The 22,375-nt window shown below is 43.1% G+C and overlaps 1 protein-coding gene across 6 annotated transcripts in view; it reads right to left on the bottom strand.

Annotated features, from left to right (window-relative positions):
- CARMIL1 (capping protein regulator and myosin 1 linker 1) overlaps nt 1-20,156 on the bottom strand; it is a 194,559-nt gene extending 174,403 nt beyond the window's left edge. For 4 of the 6 annotated variants that reach the window (XM_027678811.1, XM_027678794.1, XM_027678786.1 and 1 more), the window contains exons 1-2: nt 19,735-20,155; nt 15,824-15,921 (exon numbers count right to left, since the gene is read on the bottom strand). In XM_027678811.1, the coding sequence (XP_027534612.1) occupies nt 15,824-15,921; nt 19,735-19,774 (138 nt within the window). In that variant the 5' untranslated portion in view covers nt 19,775-20,155. Of the gene's footprint in view, nt 1-15,823; nt 15,922-19,734 lie in introns of all 6 variants that reach the window. The other 2 variants (XM_027678778.1, XM_027678820.1) reach the window with 2 other exon arrangements.
- Between the last annotated feature and the right edge of the window lie 2,219 nt (nt 20,157-22,375).

Below are 22,375 nucleotides of genomic sequence, written 5' to 3'. Positions count from 1 at the left end.
CTTGGACATCTTTACCAATAATGCCCATAAAAAACATTCTGCATGTAGATTGATTGAGTTCTCCAAAGCCACTTGAGCTCCATCACTTTCTTCTCAGCTTCTGTTCACCCAACTAGAGAAACAGTAGTTGACCTGTACTCTGAGAAAAAAATTTATGCCTTTCCTTACAGGCCTTCTGCTGTGTGGAGGAGGACAAGGTTCACAGCTGCAGTTTGTCAAGTACAGAAAGGCCCACTCAACAGTCTAAGTAATTCCTCTGGCCTTGATCTCACTCTTCCTGGCCTTTCTTTGAAATATTCTTCAGACAGTCTCTCATTTGCTTCTTTATTCTTTTATAGGGGAAGAGTCAGCTCTTCCACTGCTAGCTATCTTGGACAGCAAAACTGCTGTCCCAAGTCACTGCTGGTGTTACATCCAACTGCATGAGAAATCCTGAGGCTACCTCTCTTGACCCAAGAGATGAATCATACGGAAAGAGAATCTTACAGTCCCAAATTGGTTATTGTCAAAGCAAAGAAATAAATAAACACAGGTGATGACTGAGCTAAAAATCTACCACAGCTACATTTTCTAAGAAGAATTAGAATCAAAAGGCCTGTATTTGGAAAGATACCTTCTTAGCAAACTAGGATCTAGTGGTTAACTCCATTGTTCTCCCTTTGGAAGAAAACCTGGTATCCTGGATTAGTATGTTTATAGCTCCCAAATACTGGAATGCTCATCTAAGAAAGGATAAATAAAATATAATGTAATAAAAACTGGTTGGAACATGCTTAATAAGAATTGAAAGACAAGCCAGTGCTTACACAAGGTAGAACTTAGGAATGAAACCCAAAGCTCTGATTTGGTTTTTGTTCTCAAATAATCATAAAACAAAATAAACCAAAAGTTTTCGACACTGCATGTCTACATTGAATTAATTTAAAAATAAAACTTCAGAAACCTAGAACTCCTGTGGCTCACATTAGAAACACATACCTTTCAGTTTTATGCTCTGTGTGGGTTCTTAATGGGGACTGCATACCTGCTACATTAATACAGAAATACATATAATAACACACAAACTAGATAGTATTAACTTTGATTTTAATGTAGATATAATATACTAGTAGATCTCTAGAAACATTTTCAAATACATGAGATCTTTTGTTTCTGTTTTCAGTAGGAATCTGTAAAAATCTAGCATTTATTTTTACCTGACTACATGGCTTTAAGAACAGGATGGGGAGTATCTACTAACCTGTTAAGCGGTCTGGTCTGAAAAGCACTTCAGCAGAAAGTAAAAATGTATAGTATTTACATTAAAAAAAAAAACAACAAACTTCTAGACTCTCACTGGAGGTTCTTGGGTTCAGCCACAGTGAAAGGGATTTTATAGCACTTGTCAAGCAGAAAGCATGCATTTAATAATGAATAAATGAAGCAGATAAAGCTACAGGAACTCAGCAGCACAGAAGGTGAACCAGGCTATGGTATTTCACAGCAAGTGCCAACAGAGGACTATGCTCAGGCTGAAACAAATGGGCATTGCAGAATCTGCAGATGCACTCATTGTCTGGGGAGAAACACATTTAGCAACCAAACACCATCTTGATGCAAGAGGCAGCATGCTGGGCTCAAAAGATTTGATTTTATTGCCTCTTGTTTCAGTTACTCTACTAACCTTAAAATAATAATAAGAGTATAACATAACAATCTTTGAAATTTATAGAATCTGTGTGTAATATATTAGGCAATATATAACAAAGTCCCTTTTTAAGTCACAGGCCTATCTAAAACACCAGTTTGTGCAACAGTATATGCATTGGTATACATTCCTGGGAGGGGTGATTATTAAATACACATAAAAGCTCAACATTCATTTTACGCATGAACTCTACCTACAGGAATGGAAAAACATCAATAACTCCATTACAGATGCTTGAAAGCAACCATACCACTCAGTGGTATAGTGATAACTGCAAACCACTATGAATTTTTACCTCCATTTAATGCTAAAATCAGCTCAGGACAGATTTTCCATTACAGGGGAATTAAAACAAAATTAGAAAAGGAGTATTTTTCTTACAGTAGCAGCTAAATGTTACTGCCAGAGGCTACTGTAACCCAGTTACTAAATTTCCTCATGTCAATGCATTCACAATGCCCTAAGCATTAACCTAATGCCTAGTCCAACTGGCCTGGCTCCATCACGCACCAACAAATCCACTAATCCTCAGGCTGTGCAAGAAACGCCGAACAGGGCAATCCAATCCCAACTCTTTACCCTGCAAGTGTGGGGTCCAAAAGTCACCTGGAAGTGCTCTATACTTACACCACAGGAGATTACAGCAAAAACAAAACAAAATCATGTTTTGGTCACATCTTAAGTAGATACAGTTTAACATAACTGAACAGATGGGTTATTCAGAAAGCCTAAAAATGTAACAGATTGGTGTCTAATGGATTTTCACTACCAAAGTTTACATGATGTGGCAAGACAAATACCACTTCATCACGTATTTTTGTTTGTTCTCTTAGACAAGGCCATCAGATCATACAAAGGTCAATTATAAAAACTTCTCTGCTCCCCAAGGGAGGGTCATGCGATATCCATGAATGTAAAGTCGATTACCGGACTTACTCAGTGTCCTTAAAGATACTAAGTCGCAAAAACCACTATGTAACAGACAACTCAGCTTCACAAACATGCATTTGGATCCAACATGCTTAAGGATTTTTTCAGCCTACTTTATTATATCAAATATTAATTCAGAACTGAACCTCAAGGATAATATACAGCTTGAAACAGCTTTGGGGGAGAGGAGAGCAATGTCCGTGAACTGTAGCAAGTCTCCCACGTATTTTAAAACACTTCTGCAATCCACTGTCCATTTGCTACATTCACCACAAGATTATTCCTATAGAAATAAAACCTATGCAATGTGATACCACAGCAACTTTTCTTTCAAAGGCAACTACAATGGCACAATAAATATATTAAAATAACACCTTTTACCAAAGGTTCTCAAACTACATTACCAATAACTAATGCCCAGTGAGATTGGTGTAGTACTTATAATCTGTTCCTTTGTGTGGTCCATGGAAAATACGCTTGAAGACAACACAAAAATACAAGAACAACTAAGGCAGCTTGCTTAATTCCTGCCAGGCTTCTGACTGAGAATCTCATGTCTCTGCCAGCACTTCCTCTTTATGTTTCATGAAAAAGCTGCTATTACCATTTCAAAAACAGTGACACAGGGAGGTGGAGGAAGTTATTCCTCTTCTTTTTGCCAGCTCTGTCACACTATATATCTCCTTTCACACAAGCTGAGGTTTGTCAGAAGTACTGTCAATACAGCTAAAAAATTAACAGGTGAAGATGACTTGGGAAAACATTTCTGAGGATGGCCCCTCACAGAACACGTATGGTGAAAGGGTTGGTGAGAGCAAGTAGTCTCGCAATTCGACTCCCTTATTCTCATTCTTCAGTGCTCTGAAAGCAGTACAACTAGCGAATCCCTTCCTCCCACCATGTTCTGAAGCCGAGCAGTGCCATGCAGATTCCTGCATTTGGGAAGAGAGAAGCCCAGCATTACAGAAGGAATTGTGCAAGCAGAGACACCTCCTCCTGCAGTGCAGTCCAGCCTCTTCCTGCTCCCTTTCAGCCTCTTCCAGCTTCCCTGCATGAACGCAGTTAAACAAGGAATGGCCACGTTGTGGACCTGCAACACACAGGCTACTTCACAGAAAAGCTTTCTTTGCAGCACATCTCAAAGTACAAGCATGACAGCATTCCTCCTCCCAGGAACTACACTGCCTTTACCCTGAGGCAGAGAGCACAAGCACCAGACACATGTGGCTCCTGAGCAAGCAGCACCTAGGAAGGCAGAGGAAAGGAGGTTCCTAGCACTCTGTGTCAAGCACAATTCACTGACCCCTTCCACACAAGGTTAATGCTGCTCCATGCTGAAGAGAGAGGCACCATCAGCATCATACGAATCACATCCCAGAGAGCAGTGGGAGACAGGAGCAGTTTAAGAGGTGAAAGGGGAGGCCAAGAAGCTGACTTGCCAATGTTTCCTTCAATTATGCATAAGTCCTTAAGGGCAGTCTTGATATCAAACAGTTGTCTGCAACACTCCAAAAAGAAAAACAACATAAGAAATATTCTAAAATAAACAATGGAAGATAAAAATAGAAAAATAAAACAGAAAAAATGGAAAATATAGAAGAATAACATATTTGAGGTGGACTTAACCACTCAGGCCGAACAAAGACCTACTAAAATTGCATCAAGGCTACATTGAGATAAATTATTACCATATAAAAACCTGCAGAATTTTAATTTCACACAATTTCATGCACATACAAACAATAGCAGATCCATCTAATAGTGTTATGAGAAATACTTTTAAAGGATAGAATTACAGTGGAAATACCACATCAAAATAACATCTTCAGGTTTTGCATTTTTTGCTAAATGTTTTCAAAATATTTAACACAGAGAAATGTATTTCTAGGGCCTACAATAAGCATTTACTCAGTTTCAAAAATCCTTTTCAGCTGAAAAGGATCATAGTTTAACAATGTGAGGGCAGAAAGGAAATGTGTTTTCAGTGTCACCACTAAACCTGCAACCACCTAAAATTTTTCTAGTTTGAATATGCCACTTGTTAGAGTTGGGACCTGCACATCTTACCATTTTTAGTAGTATTTAGTGTAGGCAAAAAAACAAGCAACAGTTTAAAACTGAAAAAAAAGCATACGGCCCTTCTATATGAGGTCACTCCTAAAGGCTTTTCTTGGCATTTGGCTAAGGCTGAACACACACTCTTCTCCAGATAAGCGGCTTTTCCAAACTTTAGTTGACATGCCTACGTAGAATCCCAAGAGAGTCAGTTTTCAGCTTATCCTGCAGTTTGCCTATACGGTGTAGCTAAGCAAGTACATGGTAAAAAAAATGGCTTTGAAATCATGTGTGAAGGAAATAGTACCGATTACATAAAATACAGTGAAATTCCATCAGCAGAGTCAAATCTCATAGATGTCTTCCCAAAGCAAAGATAAGACTACAAAACTTGGATAACACAGCATTGTATTCACAGATGAAACCCTCTGAAAGCTATTTTACAATCTTTTAGACTGCTCTGACACTATCCACATCAGCTAACTGCATTTAAATTGCCATGTTAAACTATAGTTCTTTACTTGTTTTCTTTTCACCCCCTCCCTTTTCTCAGCCCAGCTGCTCATGTCCTTACAGAGGTGGACAGAGCAATGCAAGTGAGTTGTGTCCATCATACTGTCTTGCTTCGCTTCAGGACAAGCATAATTTGCACAGCACTTTGTTGAGATGCTAACTGTTGGTTTGGGTTTTGTTAGTGGGTTTGGGTGTTTTGTTTTTTTGGTTTTGTTGGTTTTGTTGTTTTTTAACCAAAGAAAGCTCCTTTGGGAAAGGTGGAAAGAACTTTAAGCCAGATTACAGTAACAGCACCATAATGTCCAGCATGAACCAAACTGCCTCCATGACACAAATAACACAATCTAGCATAGATTTTGATGAAATTAGAGAACAAGCAAAGAACTTGGCTAGCAGGATCAGATAAAACCGTATACAGAGTAAGTCTATGGCAGCATTCAATGTTTTTTAGCATAGCAGCATTATGTTCTGTCCATCATCCCCATATTTGCTGGGATACTGTGAATTTTTGGGATATTCGTATTATCTCTGTAAGGAAAGGAAACAAAAGTGGAGGAATATGCTTTTGGAAAAATGAGGACACTAGTGTAAGGCAAGATAGGCTAAAAAGCAAACCCCAGTCCTGACAGCAAGCTCCACACAAGAAAGATTCCAGGCACTTTCTGAGGCAGAAAATATGGGAGGGCAGTAAAGAGGAAAATCATCATCATCATGGCTAGGCTTCGCGAACGAAAATTTGGGAAGGGTTCTACCCACGTTTGTTGCAAGCGCGTTGGTGGCTTAAAAGGCCAATACGAGACAGGCATGTCCAGTTACAAAAGGCACAGCAGAAAGACTCCTCAGATGGTATATTCTGCAAGGCATGATTCTTTCTGCGTTGCCTTTTCTCCTCAAGGGTGATTCTGCGTGCTTTCTCAAAAGCATCAGCAGCATTATAGATGGAAAGAGGAAAATAGCAAGGTTAAGAAAGGGAGCATAAAGATACTCATAGTGCATGCAACAATTGTACACAGAATACACCAATATGCTTCACAAAATATGCAGGGATTTCAGCACCTTCTTGAGATGAGAGAATAATAATATAAAATGCATATTTTAGATTTGGGATACGAGTAAACTTACCAAGATGGCAGAAATAACTACTGACCAAAGCATCAGTACCTAACAAAGCGAATATCTCTTCAAATACATACCGGCAACATTGCAGAAACCAAAAAGAAGACTGACAGTGAAAGACAGACGCATTAAAAATCAAAATATCTGTATTGACCTACCTTCACTGCTCCCCACCTAAGGCTCCTTGAGCTCCACATCGGAGCAGAAGCTCAAGTGCATGGCTATAAAAGGGATCATTCTTAAGCATGAGGCTCTAGTGTTTATTAAGAGATGAGCCTCTGAAAGGATTTCCCTTTATCAATAGTTCTATGTGAATAGTTTCGGTCTTGCTAATGGCCTTGAAGGCATTAGCATTCATTCAAAGGTTGACCCTGAACAAACACAGCAGTGCCCTGTCTCCAAATTCAGATCAGGCCATTCACTTCCTCTAATCAAATCTGAGTAGAAACTGCTCTGCAGCAGCTATCTCATCCTCTTGATTTGCTCCTGGGCTCTAAGAATAAGTAGGTGTCTATAGCCTGGCCCAAATCCTCCAAAGTTCAGGGAGCTTTACAAAAGCAATGGTTTGACAAAGTCTGAGGTACAAGGGGAGAACTGTTGTTTAATCAGAGAACTGAGGACGTGTTCAGATAAAGAGATGTGTACCTGAAGTCCCTACTCCATAAGCCTCTGGCAAGCCTCTTTGAAGCACAAAATGGAACTGGCTTGCTCCAAATGACCTCAGCCTCCTTAGCCCTGGCTATTAAGAGTGCTTCCAGACATCCAAAACACACCACTGTCCACCTCACAGGCAGTAAGCTGCTAACTGCTGCTTCAACCGTGGAAAGGGGAAAAAATTAAAATCTAGTTTTATCAACTATCTGAAAAGCACAGAAACAAGCACCACTTGAAAACGCAATGCAGGACAAAAATCCTAAGAGGAAAATAGACCCAGCATTTCCTCTTCTGTTTTCCATCTCCACATACAAACTTTCTGAGCCCACCCTGCTGTCACGCAGGCCTTCTACTGTATGCAGGGATACAAACGCTGCTTGTCAGCCAAGAGAATAAGCTGCACAACATCTGCACCCATGAGCCTAGACCACAATTCTTGTATTTTTATTTATAAAGGTCATTTTGCAAAGAAGATCCAGAAAGATAACCTGTCCAAAAAAAAGGGCTGCTCCTCACTTGCTCACAGTTCCTATCCTGCGAGCACCTTTGCAATAGCCTCACAGGACACGCAAACTCTTTTAACTTTTATCTGCTTAGAGGGGTGAGTGCTGTCAGGATTCATTTGAAAAGCTCCCAAAAAATGACAGTAATACAGCAACAAGTAAATACTGTTTGGCTGAGGGAGGAAGCCTTCCCCTTTGCTAAAACCCCACCTATCCATCTCTCCCTCCGTGAAGCCACTGCCCAGGTCCCCATGGGGCAGGAAACCACCTCTCCCACTCTCAACACCAGCAATGTGACTCCTTCTCTAAACTTTGTAGTAACGAGTCGAAATTTATTTTGTTTTGCTAATGTTAAAAATCCCATCCCACAGCTATTTGCATCTTACCCTGGCTCAGGGAGTTGAATAAGAGCAGAGTATCTCTTCCCTCACCCAGCAGGCCAATTAATTTGGTTAGGTTTGTTTCAGGAGTGTTGGGTTATCAGACTCTGGGTCTTACAATTACATTTTGCATCCTAACAGTTTGTCATCTTAAATGACCCAATTAGGGAAGCTATCACTAAGAAAAAAAATATATCATTCATGAGCTGACATGGAGTGGGTGTTTTCAGAAACAGGGAAAGATGAGATAGGAACAAGGGCAGAAATCAGCCTGGGGACTCAGGTAGCAGTACAGATCACAGTTAGCAGCAGCTATATTTAAAGAATAATTTTACATCCTGGGCCCGTAATTACTTTACACAGAATTAAATTACCACCATCATGAGAAAAAATGAAGCAGAGTTATAGGTGAGCTAAAGTAAATATTTTAATAATCAGAAAAGTCAGTGACATTCACCAATTTTCCACTACAACAATGGTTGAAGAGAGGGGCTCCAAGCAACAAGAAGCATTTTTCACAGTACACTGCACTAACTTTTCAATTAGCAGTCCTTGCAGCCTTTTTCAAGCTTACTGTGTCCTCCTCCACACTACTTACACTGAAGTAAAGTACATTCCCTGTATGAGAATTCTTTTCCTAAAGTCAGGCAGATAAAACAATCTCTGAGAGAAAAAAAAAAAAGGAACCCAACACAAATATGGCCCAGGTTTTTGCATTTATATTGGTCTACCAAATGACACGTTCTGTTCCCTTCCGTGTCTTCTCATTGTTGGGGGGAAAAAGCCATCAGTTGTGAAGAGTGACTGAGACAAGAAGTTGACCCTAATACTCAATTTCTATTTTTTATTTCCAGCTTTAGGGATATTACATGTAATAATCAGTCTTCTGGCTCTTTTATGTACAGACTTCAATGCAAATCCTTGCTTAGGAAGGTTCCATTTCACAAATAATGGTGGTGGGGAGTCAGGCCTTCTCAAAGCAAAAGTATATTAGCAAACCCCTTTGATATATTATATATTCAGCAAAAGAAGTGGAAAGAGTGAGGCAGTTTAAAAAGGAAATGTTTTTTAATTAGGTTATGAAAAATTGACAGAAGGAAAGATTACACGATCAATTCAGAGCCATAGTGGATTCCTACCTCCCACCATTTTTTTTTACCCTGTTAACTGTGAACAGAAAACCAGAACCTGCTAAGAGTGAGATAATGTTTACATTTCCTCCTTCCAGAACACAGATAAGAATACACACGCCTGCAGGTGGGTGTGCAAATGGAAAGTACATGAGCCAGGACAACAGCAGGTACTTTCAGGGCACTGGAAGAGGAGTTCCCTTTTTTTACCTTTCCCTGCCTGTACCAGTTGCCCAAAACTAAAGAAAGGGAGAGCAACCAAGCATGCAAAAAATATGCTACGCTCTCAGTGTGCAAGAAATCATCTTGGATTTCAACACTTGCATGCACTATCACAGTACCAAAATCATTAAACCATAGAATGGTTTGGGTTGGAGGGACCTTAAAGACCATCAAGTTCCAACACCCTGACATGGGCAGGGACACCTTCCACCAGACGAGGTTGCTCAAAGCCCCATCCAACCTCCCCCTTGAACACTTCCAGGGATGGGGCATTCACAACCTCCCTGGGCAACTTGTTCCAGTGTCTCTCCACCCTCATCATAAAAAATTTCTTCCTTGCATCTAGTCTAAATCAACTCTCTTTTAGTTTAAAACCATTCTCCCTTGTCCTACCACAATAGGACCTGCTAAAAAATTTGACCCCATTTTTTCTTATACTCTTGAAGTACTGGAAGTTTGCAATGAGGTCTCCCTGAAGCCTTCCCTTCTCCAGGCTGAATAACCCCAACCCTCTCAGCCCATCTTCACAGGAGAGGTGCTCCAGCCCTCTGATCATCTTTGTGATCCTCCTCTGGACTCAATCCAACAAGTCCATGTCCTTCTTATATTGTTGGGGGCCCAGAGGCAGACACAGTACTCCAGAAAGCTAGGTTTGTAAGTCTTCCCAGCAATTAAAAGTAACCTAATGGATCAATGTATAACAGAAATGTAAATTTCTGTGAAACTTGCACATAAGTATTTTTTTAAACACTTCCTATTTTGGAAATATATACAACTGCATGACTGAATTAATAAATTCTATTTCCAGCAGTACTCTTTTTTTTCCAGTTTTCTGTAGCAATCTTATTGGCCAGAGTTCAATTGTTTTCTAAGAGGGACCTCATAAATGTATTAAAATACGTTTTCACATGTAAGTATTTTTTGATTACTCTACCTCACCTCATTTAGATTTCCTGATATGAGAAGATGTACCAACACCTACCTCCTTTCATCTTCATAAAGACACACTTAAGATATATGTTATAACAGTCAATGTTCTGGGCAGGGAAGAGGAAACACCATTATTTTAAAAGAACGTCCATATTTAACATCATTATCACACACCAGCTGTCATGATATAATGTGTGAGATTGCACATATTTATGTAAAACTAACCTTGGACAACCCTGGGAGCTTCATGCTCTTAGCTGTTTAATAGAAGTGCACATTTTTTAAGGCAGGATGTGAAATTCATCTCTATTTGAACAGAATATCATAGATGGATCAACACAAAAGATGAGCAATGAAAAACAAGCACCAAAGCTTTTAATCCCAAAATAGTTATGGCAGTGCAAAATATTACTGCCTCCACCTGGAGACTACCACCTTTACAGCTGAAGAGGCACAGGAGCTCATAAAAGCTTTTCTCAGTTGCTGCAGTAGAGTCAGCCAGGTTGTTTGAGCAATATTCAGAAGACACATGGACAGCACACAAAATGGCCATATTTGCTCCTTTTAAAAGTAAACACAGATTTTTTAAAATAAAATTTCAGTCTTTTTAAGGAGTCTTTAGAAGCAGAACATGAAGTCTCAGACCATGTGTACAGAACAAATATAAACTTATTTGACAGGAGTCAATTCAATTTTTTTGTTTTAAAAGCCAGTGAAAGCATATGTCCCAGAGAAAGTGACAAGGACATATGAATTGCTCCCAGTGAATTTATGTTGGGCATACAGTACATTTTAAGGAGAACCACCTGCCAAAGCAACTGTTCTGATTTCAGCAGTAGCACTGTGATATTTTAACAAAGAGAATGTAAAGGATTGGGGGCAGAAGCGTAACAGAGACTACTCAATGGGACTTCCTAATAAAGTGCTTTTGGTCACTGCATCACATCACACTATTCTATAGCCTTAAGGTTAGGAAAAAAGCAAAACAAAAACCACAATGCCACAATGCCAACCACCAAAATAAACTAAACAACAAAGCAAAAAATCCAGAGTAGACATATAGAGAGCACGGCCATTTGCAATATTTCCTTATCTTTTATGTCTACATTAACATTATTTTGGAAAGGAAAACTAATCTCAAAAGCAACTAGACAAGGAGCTTTCTCTTTTCTTAATAGTAAAAAAACTAAAAGTAAGATGAATCCTGAATTCTGGCCTGTCATGAACTACTCCTGAAAACACCAGTATTTCATAAGGAGTTAGTCAGATTTATTTAACATACTGCCTGTATCTCACATTTCAACTTCTCAATAGTTGCTATTAATTACAACAAATCTGAGAGAAAGAAATGGCAATGGGAAATAATCAGCAAATTATATATCTTGGCTATTTTGAGGAGAGAAAAGCAGAGCCACAAACATCAAAACTAAGAAGCCCAGTTCCCTATCAGTGTTTGCCTGTAGGTGATAATCTTCTGATAATCATTGAGGCCTCTGGATTTAAAATAAATAAATAAATAAATAAACCCAAACAAACAAAAAAAACGACGACTGAAATATCTCACAGACACACACAGGGCATTCTGCCTGACCCCTTAGGGTGGTAAAAAGTGCAGGCCTCAGAGGAGAGAGAAGGTGTGTAAAGGTTATCAAATTCTTTTCCTGACTGCCTCCCCCCATGCCCCAACCGACTCTATTATCATCACCACTGAGACCTCTATATACCCATCAGCTTAAGCTGAAACTGGAGAGAAGGTCAGAATTTGTCAGTGTGAGGAGGAACACTGCAGGCCTCAGTGTTCAGAAACTCAGCATGATGCCTTAACCTTGTCCTCATAAGAAACCAGGTTTAAACAAAACAATCACACAAAACCAAAGCAATCCTCCACTGATTAGAAAATACTGATGTCTTTATCTATTTTAACCCAATAAGACTACTGTTGCAAGAATCATTAAAGCCAAGGACGATTGGAGCCAAACAGAGTTGGGTCCTCTCCTGTGGCAGTACTCTGCCTCCGGCTCAAGGCCACACGGAGCCAGCTACGGCAGCCAGCTCAACAGCTCTGCCAGAACACAGTGCACGTATGTGACCGCAAAAGTAGGAAGAAGTCTTGACCAGGACTCCCCACATTGCTTTGGAGCTCCATCACTCAACTCCAGCCTGAGCAACTACAGCTACACCTGCACTCGGTCATTTTCCCAGTTGAGCCTGCCCTACCAACCCAATTGCCCAGCTTGACCTCAGGTCTGCCTTGGCACTGCAGTGCTGGTGGTGACCAGTGGAGCTCAGCTGCCCCAGCTACCATCCCTCGTCCTGCTGTGTGTCTCCCTGGCCCACAGTGGCACTGCAACCTACTGGGGAGCCCCACAATGTCTGTTCCTCTCGCCCTGTGGGGCAGCTTGTCACCTTTCAAGGTCTCCTCTATGCCTGCGTGTTTCCTCACCCTCGCTCATGGCAGCTTTGCTCTGCCAGAGTACCCAGATGACCTGGATAGGACTGGGGTTTGGCCCTAATCACTTGAGGACTGATTTTCTGCCCATTCAAGCTGGTTATTGCCTTTTCAGGGTTGGATACCACTTTGCTGCCTGAACACCTGAGATTTGGTGCCAGCAGACCAGAGGCAGTTGAGCAGCTCATGATGTTTACTGGTTTGCATCATTATGACTAATTGAAAAACTAAATAACTGCAGATTGAGATTACTGAGGCAGCAAACTCATTGTGCAGACTGAAAAAATCTGTTTTAGAATAAAATTCCTAGATATAAGTTCCAAACTCTGGCACCCAAAGCTGAGATTCTAGAGAATCTTAAGGCAAGCACAGATTTTATCCACCAACTTCACCAGTTTAATATTGGGACCCTATTCCAAGCAACACTAGGGGTTTTGCACTGTTTTTTCTTTAGTTTCAGATTCTAATTTCCATCTTAATTATCAGAGGAATTTCCTATAGCAGAATGATTTAAATAGTAGAGGGTTACATCCATATTCTAGTACTCTGTATCTTTCATACACTGTGAACAACAGGGCCAGAGATCAAGTGTTTTTATAGTTACCTGCCAAGAGCAGTCAATTTTAAATAATCTCCCTTTCTCAAAGTGGTACTGATTTTGCTGGATTTCCCTAGGAAGGAAGGAGGAGAGATCATTTAATTAAGGCACAGATTTGGGTGTCAGGGCTCAGTGCCAACCTCTGTGATCAACCTCCTCTAAAACCATGAGCACATTTCACAACAGCTCTGGGGTTAGCTAGATGAGAGCAACTGGTATTTCCTCCTTATTAAGCGATAGACCCAAGGCATGCCATCTAATTTGCTTGTAAACACCTAACTACTAATAAAATTCAACCCAAAATCTCAAAACAATTCATTGCCACACGTGCACTCAAGAGACAGTGCTCAGAATATTAACGTTTCAAAACTAAGCTCTCAGGAGTCGAGGAGCTCTGGCATGAAGGCTGCCCGTGCAATCGCATTTGAGCCCTCTGGTGCGTTCACTTAAGGATATAGTCTTTAATTACTGAATTGCTTTTGCTGCCAACACTTCATTCAGCATTCCATTTGACAGGCTCACCCAAGGTGCAACAACTCAGTATTCAGTTTTACGTACTCTGGTCATAACATGGCCATATGCATTACTTGCTGAATACTGTTAAGTCCCAGCTTGAAGTACAAAAATTCCTAATTTTGCTGGTAGATTTCCTGTGGCATTTAGCATTAAACACTCACATACTTCTGAAGCAGGGTTATTTATCTTCATCATAACTCTTTTGAGGAGAGGAGGGTGTATGTCCTCTACTTCACAGTAAGAAGTGAGACTGTGTAGACACACTGAAGCCAAAAAGTCTCCACTAATTTGAGGTACCAAACTCAAGGTGTCACTGGTGTCATTTTTTTCAGAGCATTCTGCATTTCAGAGAACTTTGCACCCTCAAAGTGAACCAAAATCTCTACTGGCCTCTGCCACAGCAGATAACATTCAGCACTTTTGGGGAAAAAACAAAAACGATCCCATATAAAGATACACATATGCAATCAGAGAAACATTGTAAAAAAAAAAAGTGCCATTAGTGATTTGTACCACTTCACACAGGGCAGTTTTCTTTTACGGCAAAAGAAAACAAAATCCAACCCCAGCAGTCAATAATCAATTTCTTTTTTCCACCAGTAAAAATCCCCTGCATTTCTGCATTGAAGAACAAATGGTTCTACCAGATAACACCCAACAATTCGTCCCCTTGAAAGACTTATCCCATACACTGAAGACAAGGTGCGTACACACAAGGAGTGCTCGCTAACTCATGAACTCCTTAAATAGGTGCACTCCCTTTCAGTACCTCTTCAGTCATAAAAGGTAAAAGTCCCCCAGCAGAGATCTTAGGAGATTAAAGACAGACAAAACTCCTGAGTCATCGCATTTAGGCATTTTACGCTGAGTAGTACATCCCTCAGAAACTTCACTGATAATTCAAAGCTTGACGGTTCAGAACAGTATTTCAGTATTTCCACAATATATTTCACTATTGATAATAGTAATGATTCTTTGTAAGTCAAAAAGTCAATCAAGTGTAACCACTTCAGTGAAACCTCTCAGCCTTCTCTATAAACATGGCTTTCAAATAAATAGAGACAATCAATCAACATTCACATATTCAATTTATTTCCAGTACAGAAACTGTAAACCTAGGAGCTACATATAACATGGGTAGATATTAAGCAGAAAATATTTCAAATTCCTGAAGTAGCAGCTCTCACTGAAAAGTGAGCCATTATCTACAGTGTTACTGCCCAGGGATAAGCAACATGTACTTTAAGAAGATAATTCAGGAGTGATTAAGAAGATGCGGTTTTGAAAGACAAAACAGAATATCTGCATGGGGAATGTACCTAATATCTGTAACAACAGCTTTGGCAATGAAGCTTTCAAATATGCAACAGCACCGACACAAGACACCAAGTCTCAAATTCCTTGCGAAATATTATAGCAGCACTGTACTTATTTGTGTTTGTTACTCTAAGAGTTTTCCTAATAGAGAGGTATCAAAAGAATGAAGAAATACAGTTCCATGTCTTTTTGCATATTCAAGATAGTATGCCAACACAGTGGCTTATTACCACAGCTTTTTTCCTATCAAGAAAGGCCAGCAAAACTATTCTTGAGAAAACAGGAAAGCATACTTAAGTGAGATTAATTTGACACTTTCCTCCACTACAGTTTCAAGAAAGAGTATTTAGAATCCAATGCAGATTCTTAACAGAGAATATTAAAAAGTACAAACAGTCATTTGAGTTCAAAAAGTCCAACAGTTATACTGTTATTCTTCACTGCATAACAGTTTCAGAAGATTCTCAAAAGATAATTTTGCATTTCTTGTCCACTTAACTCTTATGGATATAAACAGGAAACCTAACCAGCAAAGGCAGCAAATTATTTTAGAACACGTTCTGATAATAGCTTGCTTGATCATCAGTCCACAACACAATACCCTAAACTCTGAAAAACAACTCGGTGATAAACGTCTGTGTACACATGCACAACTGCACATCAACTTGCTATGCAGGCTATCAAGCAAATAAGAAAATAAATTATATGGGTATCTTATGGCACACACAAACTTCAAAGAATCCTTCCAGAGGAGAATTCATGCCTGCTGAAAAGGTACTGACTTTTCCTTCACACACGTAATCAGTCATTCTACTGTACTTACCAATATTTTGTTATCCACTTTATCTCCCTTGGTTTCCAGCTTTACTTTCTTCTTGACAGAAATTTTGATTTTCCTCCCAATAACATCCCTGACACTTTCTGAAACAAAACAAAACACTTTAATTAAGTACTTTCAGTGTCAACACAAGAAGGAAACAGATTCCACTATTGCATTTTCAGAAGGACTCAGAGCTGTGTTGTTCAACTGCTTGCACTCATGGGAGTCTCATGCACATGCACCAGTACTAAACACAACCTAACACATGTACAACTTTTCTAAGTATGCCATCCACACAATAATTTATGTCTACTGTGATAGAATTATCGATTCTATATACCAGGATTCTAAACAAAATTTTATATTTCTTTCCAGGACTACTTACATATCAAAGGCATTCCCGAGACAAGCCCCAGCACTGCTTAGCTCTACTCTGGGGAAATACAACAGATTCCTCACTTGCTATTATTTGTACCTGAAAAGCTTGCTAAAGCAAATTGGCTCCTCGCATTGCACAAATTTTGGCCTGTTGTTAACGTCAGGGAGGTTAAATGGGTCAGGTAACGGAAGAGCAAAGTGTTCGCACATTCTGCACTCTGCGCAATTAAGCTGCAAAGCAAGCCAAGCAGACTTCCAGATAGTAACACCTGACAGCTCTGCAGCGGATGCTATGGAAGGCAACATTGGTCTTGGTCCAAGTCCCAGTGACAATGTAGTCACTTCAAGGTGCCAACACCAAAGTTACATGAGTTGCCCTAATGTTTTAGTAGGTACATGCATACACATGTATACAGTCTCTGCCAAGTATGAAACAAACCAGCTTTTCCCCTCAACAATTTCACCCTGGCCAGAAGGGAACATACAACTACTGACACTGATGTAATTGAGAGATAAACAGAGGAGTTCATCTAGAAGAGCCAATTTGGCACCTTCAGTAAGTTTCACTCCCCAGCCCCCACTGAAACGGAATGAGAAAGAAATCTTTTAAACACATTAACCTATTTCCAGCCCTACAACTGGCATCTGTAAAAGGCAAGTCTCCACCTTCGCCAGACATATACACTTTGCCCTCGTGCATGCTTAAGTGTAAAGGCTAAAATTGAAGATAATGGGCTACTTCTAAGGCTTTTAATTATAGTGCTCTGTATAGGGCTTTTCTGCACAATTTTCATCTGGTAGTCAGAAGACGTTAGTGCAAACAACACACCATTTATTAAAGCCTGGATGTTTAGCTCAGGCCACAGCATTCTGCCTGCAGGGCAGAAGGGTGTGCAAGTCAGAAACGTGGCTGGTTTGAGAGACTCTTCACCAGAAAGAGCTCTTTCTGCAGAATCGGCATGTTTTCCCCCAGGAATTTTAATTTTCCTATCAGGAAACAAAAGCTCTTCGGTAGCAGTTGCTTGCCCAGTGAGAAGACTGTCCCAAGCCGCGGCAGTCCCATGGCAGCCAGCCAGCACGGCCAGCTCCCCGAGCAACCGCTTGGTCAGGAGCCAGGCTGCATGCTCCCAGAGCAGCCAGGTAAGAGAAGCCCGGGGGAAAAGTCCAGCCCAATGTGAACTGTTCTCCCAAGGCTTCCTCTCCCATGGGTAATGCCTAATTCTAGTCTTTCTGTCCCTGCTTGGGAACCCAGAAGCAAGCCGGTCACAGTCTTTTTCATAAAATATTATCTCCTTGCAGAAGGAAAGGTATTGCTGCTGTCTCTGCTACTTTGCCTCAACCTGCAGCCTCTGCCTTTCAGTTTCTCCTCTCCCACAAACAGCTCCAAGTGCCTGCATCTAGCAAGGGACTTCCTCTTAAGGCACCAGTGTGGAGAGACCCACTTGCTTCCCTTTGCTGTCCCACACAGAAGAAGTGGGAGGGACTGCAAGACCTCAGCTTGTGTTCTTACTCCAACAAGCCACGGGAAGAGAAAGGGCCTGGGACACCAGGCTCCACAAAGAATCAAGATGTCAGCTCCTTCCAAGACTCTATCTGCCTGAAAGGGCTGGAAACGCTTCTTCAAAGAGTTAAGATATCCTCCATGTGACTGAGGACACTTCCCTCCACACTGGGTGGCAAGTGGACTCACGAAGTAGATTTTCAGACTCAGAGATGGAAACATAACATTAAGGTTCATATTTTACAGTGTTCATCCATTTCTAATGCTGGAGACTTCAGACACTCACACCTCGAAGGAGCAGATCCAGGTGAGCAACAATAAGAGAGGGTTTTTTTGAAGACTGTGACCTATGAGACCTGACAAAGGTCAAATGGGAAGTGAGTAACAGAACAAAAACTGCAGCTCAAACACACTTACCCCCAGTTTAATCTCCACACTCCAATGACTTAGCATTAAAGCACATCCTTTCATCCTGTTCTCAAAATATGGTTACTACAAAGAAGTCTGTTTAAAGGTTAAATTTTAACATGCAGACACCAAAATACTGCTAGAAATTAAACCAATCTACATAAGCAGATCCACACACCCCAGAAGAGCCCTTGACAAAGAAAGCTGGGTAGGTGCAGGGTATCGGGGCTTGGGGGTAATTCTTAATATTTGTCCAAAGCCATCAGGAGGGGATGTGTGAAGATGCCCACTTTACTCTTCCCTGTAGTATGCACCACATCTCACCCACAGCACTACAGTGCAGACCCACAGTAAGAAATACCATGTATTAGCACCTCAAACTTGACCTGCATTGTAAAATATAGTAAGTCCATGGTTTTGACCATAGGTACTCCTAGAACACTTCCCAGTTTATTACTTCTTAGTAAGAAGCTATAGACTAAAGTGAACCACAAGGTTTGCAGACTAAAAGGACAGCAAAACAGAGCTATTTTGATGCTACAGAAAAAAAAAAATCTGTGGCAGCTGCAACTGTCCATCCAGATTTTCACCAATATTTTATAAATGCTAAAACCAGCCGCTGACTGACAAAAGTGAAGGAAATGCAACACTGTAAATTAACTAGGTGAGGTCTGAAGGACTGTATTCAACTCAATATGTACCTCGTTGCCTGACAAATTTCTGTTTCCATCTATCATTAAGGCAACAGTTTAAATTATTCTACTGTTGGCAAGATCCTTAGATAGCTCTTCAATAGGCAAAAGTGCAACTACAACCAGAGGAAGTTTGGCCCAAGCGAGGTGGCTGAGGACCCGGAGCATTAGACCTGTTACCCCCAAATGAGACTGGTTACACGCGTACCGCGATAACGATCAATTAACCCCGTTTATCAGAAGCTCCCCAAAAGCGATGACTGCATTTTCAGGGTCCTCGGCATTACCTGTGATTTCCTAAGCGTGTACCATGCAGCACACGGGGGGCTCGTGTGCATGCGGCCATAAAACTTTAATTACAAATACCCTCATTCCCTCGTACGTACACAGGAAAACGAGTCTTAAACTACGCCAAATCCCGGGGGATAAATAAAAAATAACGAGCGGAGCCGCAGCCCGTGCCGCCAGGCTGAGGCGCTCCGAGGACGTGCCCCGGCCGGGCGGCGGTGTGGAAGGCGCGGGGGGACGGGGCAGCTTCACCCGCATCCCGCCGGCACCGCCGCGACAGACCCCTCCGGAGTGGGGACACACGCTGTGCCCGGACGCGGTTCGGCGGGCGCAGCCCCTGCCCGCGGCCGCCGCCTCGCTTCCCGCCGCAGCCCCGCAGCCCCCGCCCGCCCATTCCCCGGACGCAACAGCTCGGCCTCGCCGCCCCCCGCCGGCTCCTCGGAGTCCCTCCAGCCCTCCCTCGGCTCCCCCGGCCAGCACCCGCGGCGCTCCCCGCGGCTCCACAGACCCACCCCCGGGTTCCCCCAACCCCTCTCCGGCAGCGCTGCATCCCGCGGGCGCGCACGGCGGCCTCCAAACTTGCCCCCGCAGCACCTTCCCCCGGGACCCCCCAGCCCCCATTCCCACCGCCATGCCCTGTCCCTTACCGATCAACTCTTTGGGGACGTCGGAGCTCTCCTCGGCCATGGCGGCGGCGCTGCCCGGGGGTGCCCGGTGGCGGGGCTGCTTCAGCGGCGCGCCGTCCCTGCGCCGGGCGCGGCGGGCATGCACTCAGCGGGCGGGGGAGGAGGGAGGGCCGGCCGTGCGCCTCGCTGCGGTGTGTGTGTGTGTGTGTGTGTGTGTGCGGCGTGCGAGCGCGGGCGGAGGGAAGGGGCTTCTCCCGCCCCCCGCGGAGCCCGTTCCCCCCGCGCTACATGCCGCCCCCGGCTGCCGGCGCGGCCAGGAGGGGCATTCCCAGGGAGGGATGGATGGCCCACAGGCGGCCGGTCAAGCGCGGCGCTCCAAGCTCACGGCGGCCCCCGCGCCGGCTCCCTCCTTCTCCCCTGTGCGCCACCCGGCTCCCCCCGCCCGGCACCGGCGGGAGGCGGTGGCGGCTGCCCCCGCCCCGGGAGGGCTGGCGCCCTCGCCCCGGCCCGGCCCCCGAACCGCGCGGGAGCCGCCGGGAGCCGCCCGCTCTCCCGCGCCCACCGAGCACCCGGCGACAGAGCGGGAGGCGGTGGCGGCGGCGGTCCGGAGCATCGCCCTTAGGAAGCCATCGCGGCGAGGGAGGAGGAGGAGGAGGTGGAGGAGGAGGAGGGCAGCGGGCTCGGAGATTCGGCGCGGCGACGCCAGCCCCTCCTTCGCCCGATCCCCCCGCTCGGCGCTGCGGCGGGGGCCATCTGCCGGCGACCGTGGGCGCCGCCGGTACACCGGCCCGGCCCCCCGCCGCCGCCACCGAGGTACCACCTGAGGCAGCAGCTCCACCGGCCCTCCCCAAACAGAGTCTGTCTGCCTCCCGCAGCTGCACCTTCAGGCTTTACCCCGCGGGAATTCTCCTTTGGGTTCATTAAAACACGTGTATGGCGTCAAGGGGGTGGTTGTCGTCGCAAGGTCAGTCCTCCTCGCCGCCTGGGAAAGAGGTTGCCCAATTTCTTTCCGGAAAGGTTGGATCAGTTCGAGCCCTGGAAGAGGGTAACCTTTGGTCCAGAACTCGTCTGTCTCTCCCTCGCTCCCCCACCTTATCTCCATAGGGACGGCGGCTGCCTCGGCACCTGTTGTGAGATAACGCCATGGCTAGATACAGCTTAGCAAACTCCTTGTGCAGGGAGCCTCAGTGTCGCTGAGCCTGTGCTAAGGTGTGAAGGGGAACCGAACATGCCTCCTTTCTCAAGACCAAATTAAAATCCACGAATTGCAGCATTTTGCTTTTTGCACTTTGCCATTGAGAATTTTTGTCACGCGTTAACAGCCACATTATAGAAACACAGCACGCGAGCTGCCTAATTGCGCCCATAAATATCAGCACAGAAAGATGCTTATTGGATGAGAGCGAAGGAGGAGGCTCGGCAACCCTGGAAATCCTTCGGGTTGCTTCTGGTAGCTATCCCTGGTTTCAGTGAAAGGATCATTTTCACTGCAGCAGGACTGTGATTGGTCGCCCTCCATCCTAAAGGGGTGGATTACTGCATAAACCTCGTATTTCAAGCACTCTACAAGTGAGTGACGGATCTGGCAGATCAAAGTCATTTACGTCTAATTAAGAACTCTGAAATGCATTCAGTGAGAGCAACAATGTGAATCCAATAAGAGTTATTTTGCTGGTACAGTACCATACTGCTGCACTCTGTGTCTCACAGACATATTATGGTCTTCAGAAGAAACATGACTACTTTGAAATTGGTGTCACCTGTCAAATAAATGTATTATGTTTCCTCATGGCACCAGCCAGATCCTTAAATAATATCAGAGATGATTTTACCAACACAGATACAATTACTACTGAAATGGCTACAATTTGCTTTCTGTAAGTTTGCTGTTTACGTGTAGCAAATAAGGACATCCTTTAAAGAAAATAAACAAAGAGTGAATATATTAGTAAAAGAATCTAGTAAGCTATGCACTTTTAATATGTAGCGATGTCAATCAAAACTTACCTGGATATGAATACATATATATAAATGAAAGGCAAGTCCTTTTCCATTGATGATCCACTGCTCTTTTCCTTACTGTATCTGCACCCTTTTCTGATGGACATGGAATAGCTGCTGACCTCTTCCTTTCCTTTCTGTCAACCTTTCCTCTCACCTCAGCAGAAAACTGTGTTTCTTCCTCACTGGATACACACAAGCTTACTTACGCCATAAGTAAGGAACATGGGCATCTTTTGTAAGGGAAAAAAAAAGGAATAACAAATTTGAGAAGTTCACATCTTTTCTCATACCCAGGAGGGAAAAATCAGATCACAAAGTCTGTGTAAGAAAGGCCATGTAATTTCATGTAGTTACTTCCATACTGAGTCTAATGCCCTGTCTTCAGCTAAAACTTCCAGAAAGATAACTTCTCTTACATCACTATTCACCTGCTCTGAAAAAAAAGTATATTTTTGGTTCTATGACCTCTTATACATGAAGCATGACAGTGGTGCTACACTACACCACTGCCTTGTTTCTGTCTGACACAATGTTTGAAATATGGACCTTGCATCCTTGGCTGCTGCCAGACAACCACAGGCCTCTCAGCGTGCATCAGCTGCAAAAATGATGAGCTCCTTCCTGCCTGTAGCAGTGTGCTGGAATACTGATAGCACTT

This window comes from Neopelma chrysocephalum, unplaced genomic scaffold (assembly GCF_003984885.1).
Source record: "Neopelma chrysocephalum unplaced genomic scaffold, ASM398488v2 Primary Assembly neopelma1_22b, whole genome shotgun sequence".
Taxonomy (NCBI): domain Eukaryota; kingdom Metazoa; phylum Chordata; class Aves; order Passeriformes; family Pipridae; genus Neopelma; species Neopelma chrysocephalum.
Note: the sequence above shows the minus strand (reverse complement) of the source record. Positions and strands in the feature narration are given on the sequence as shown.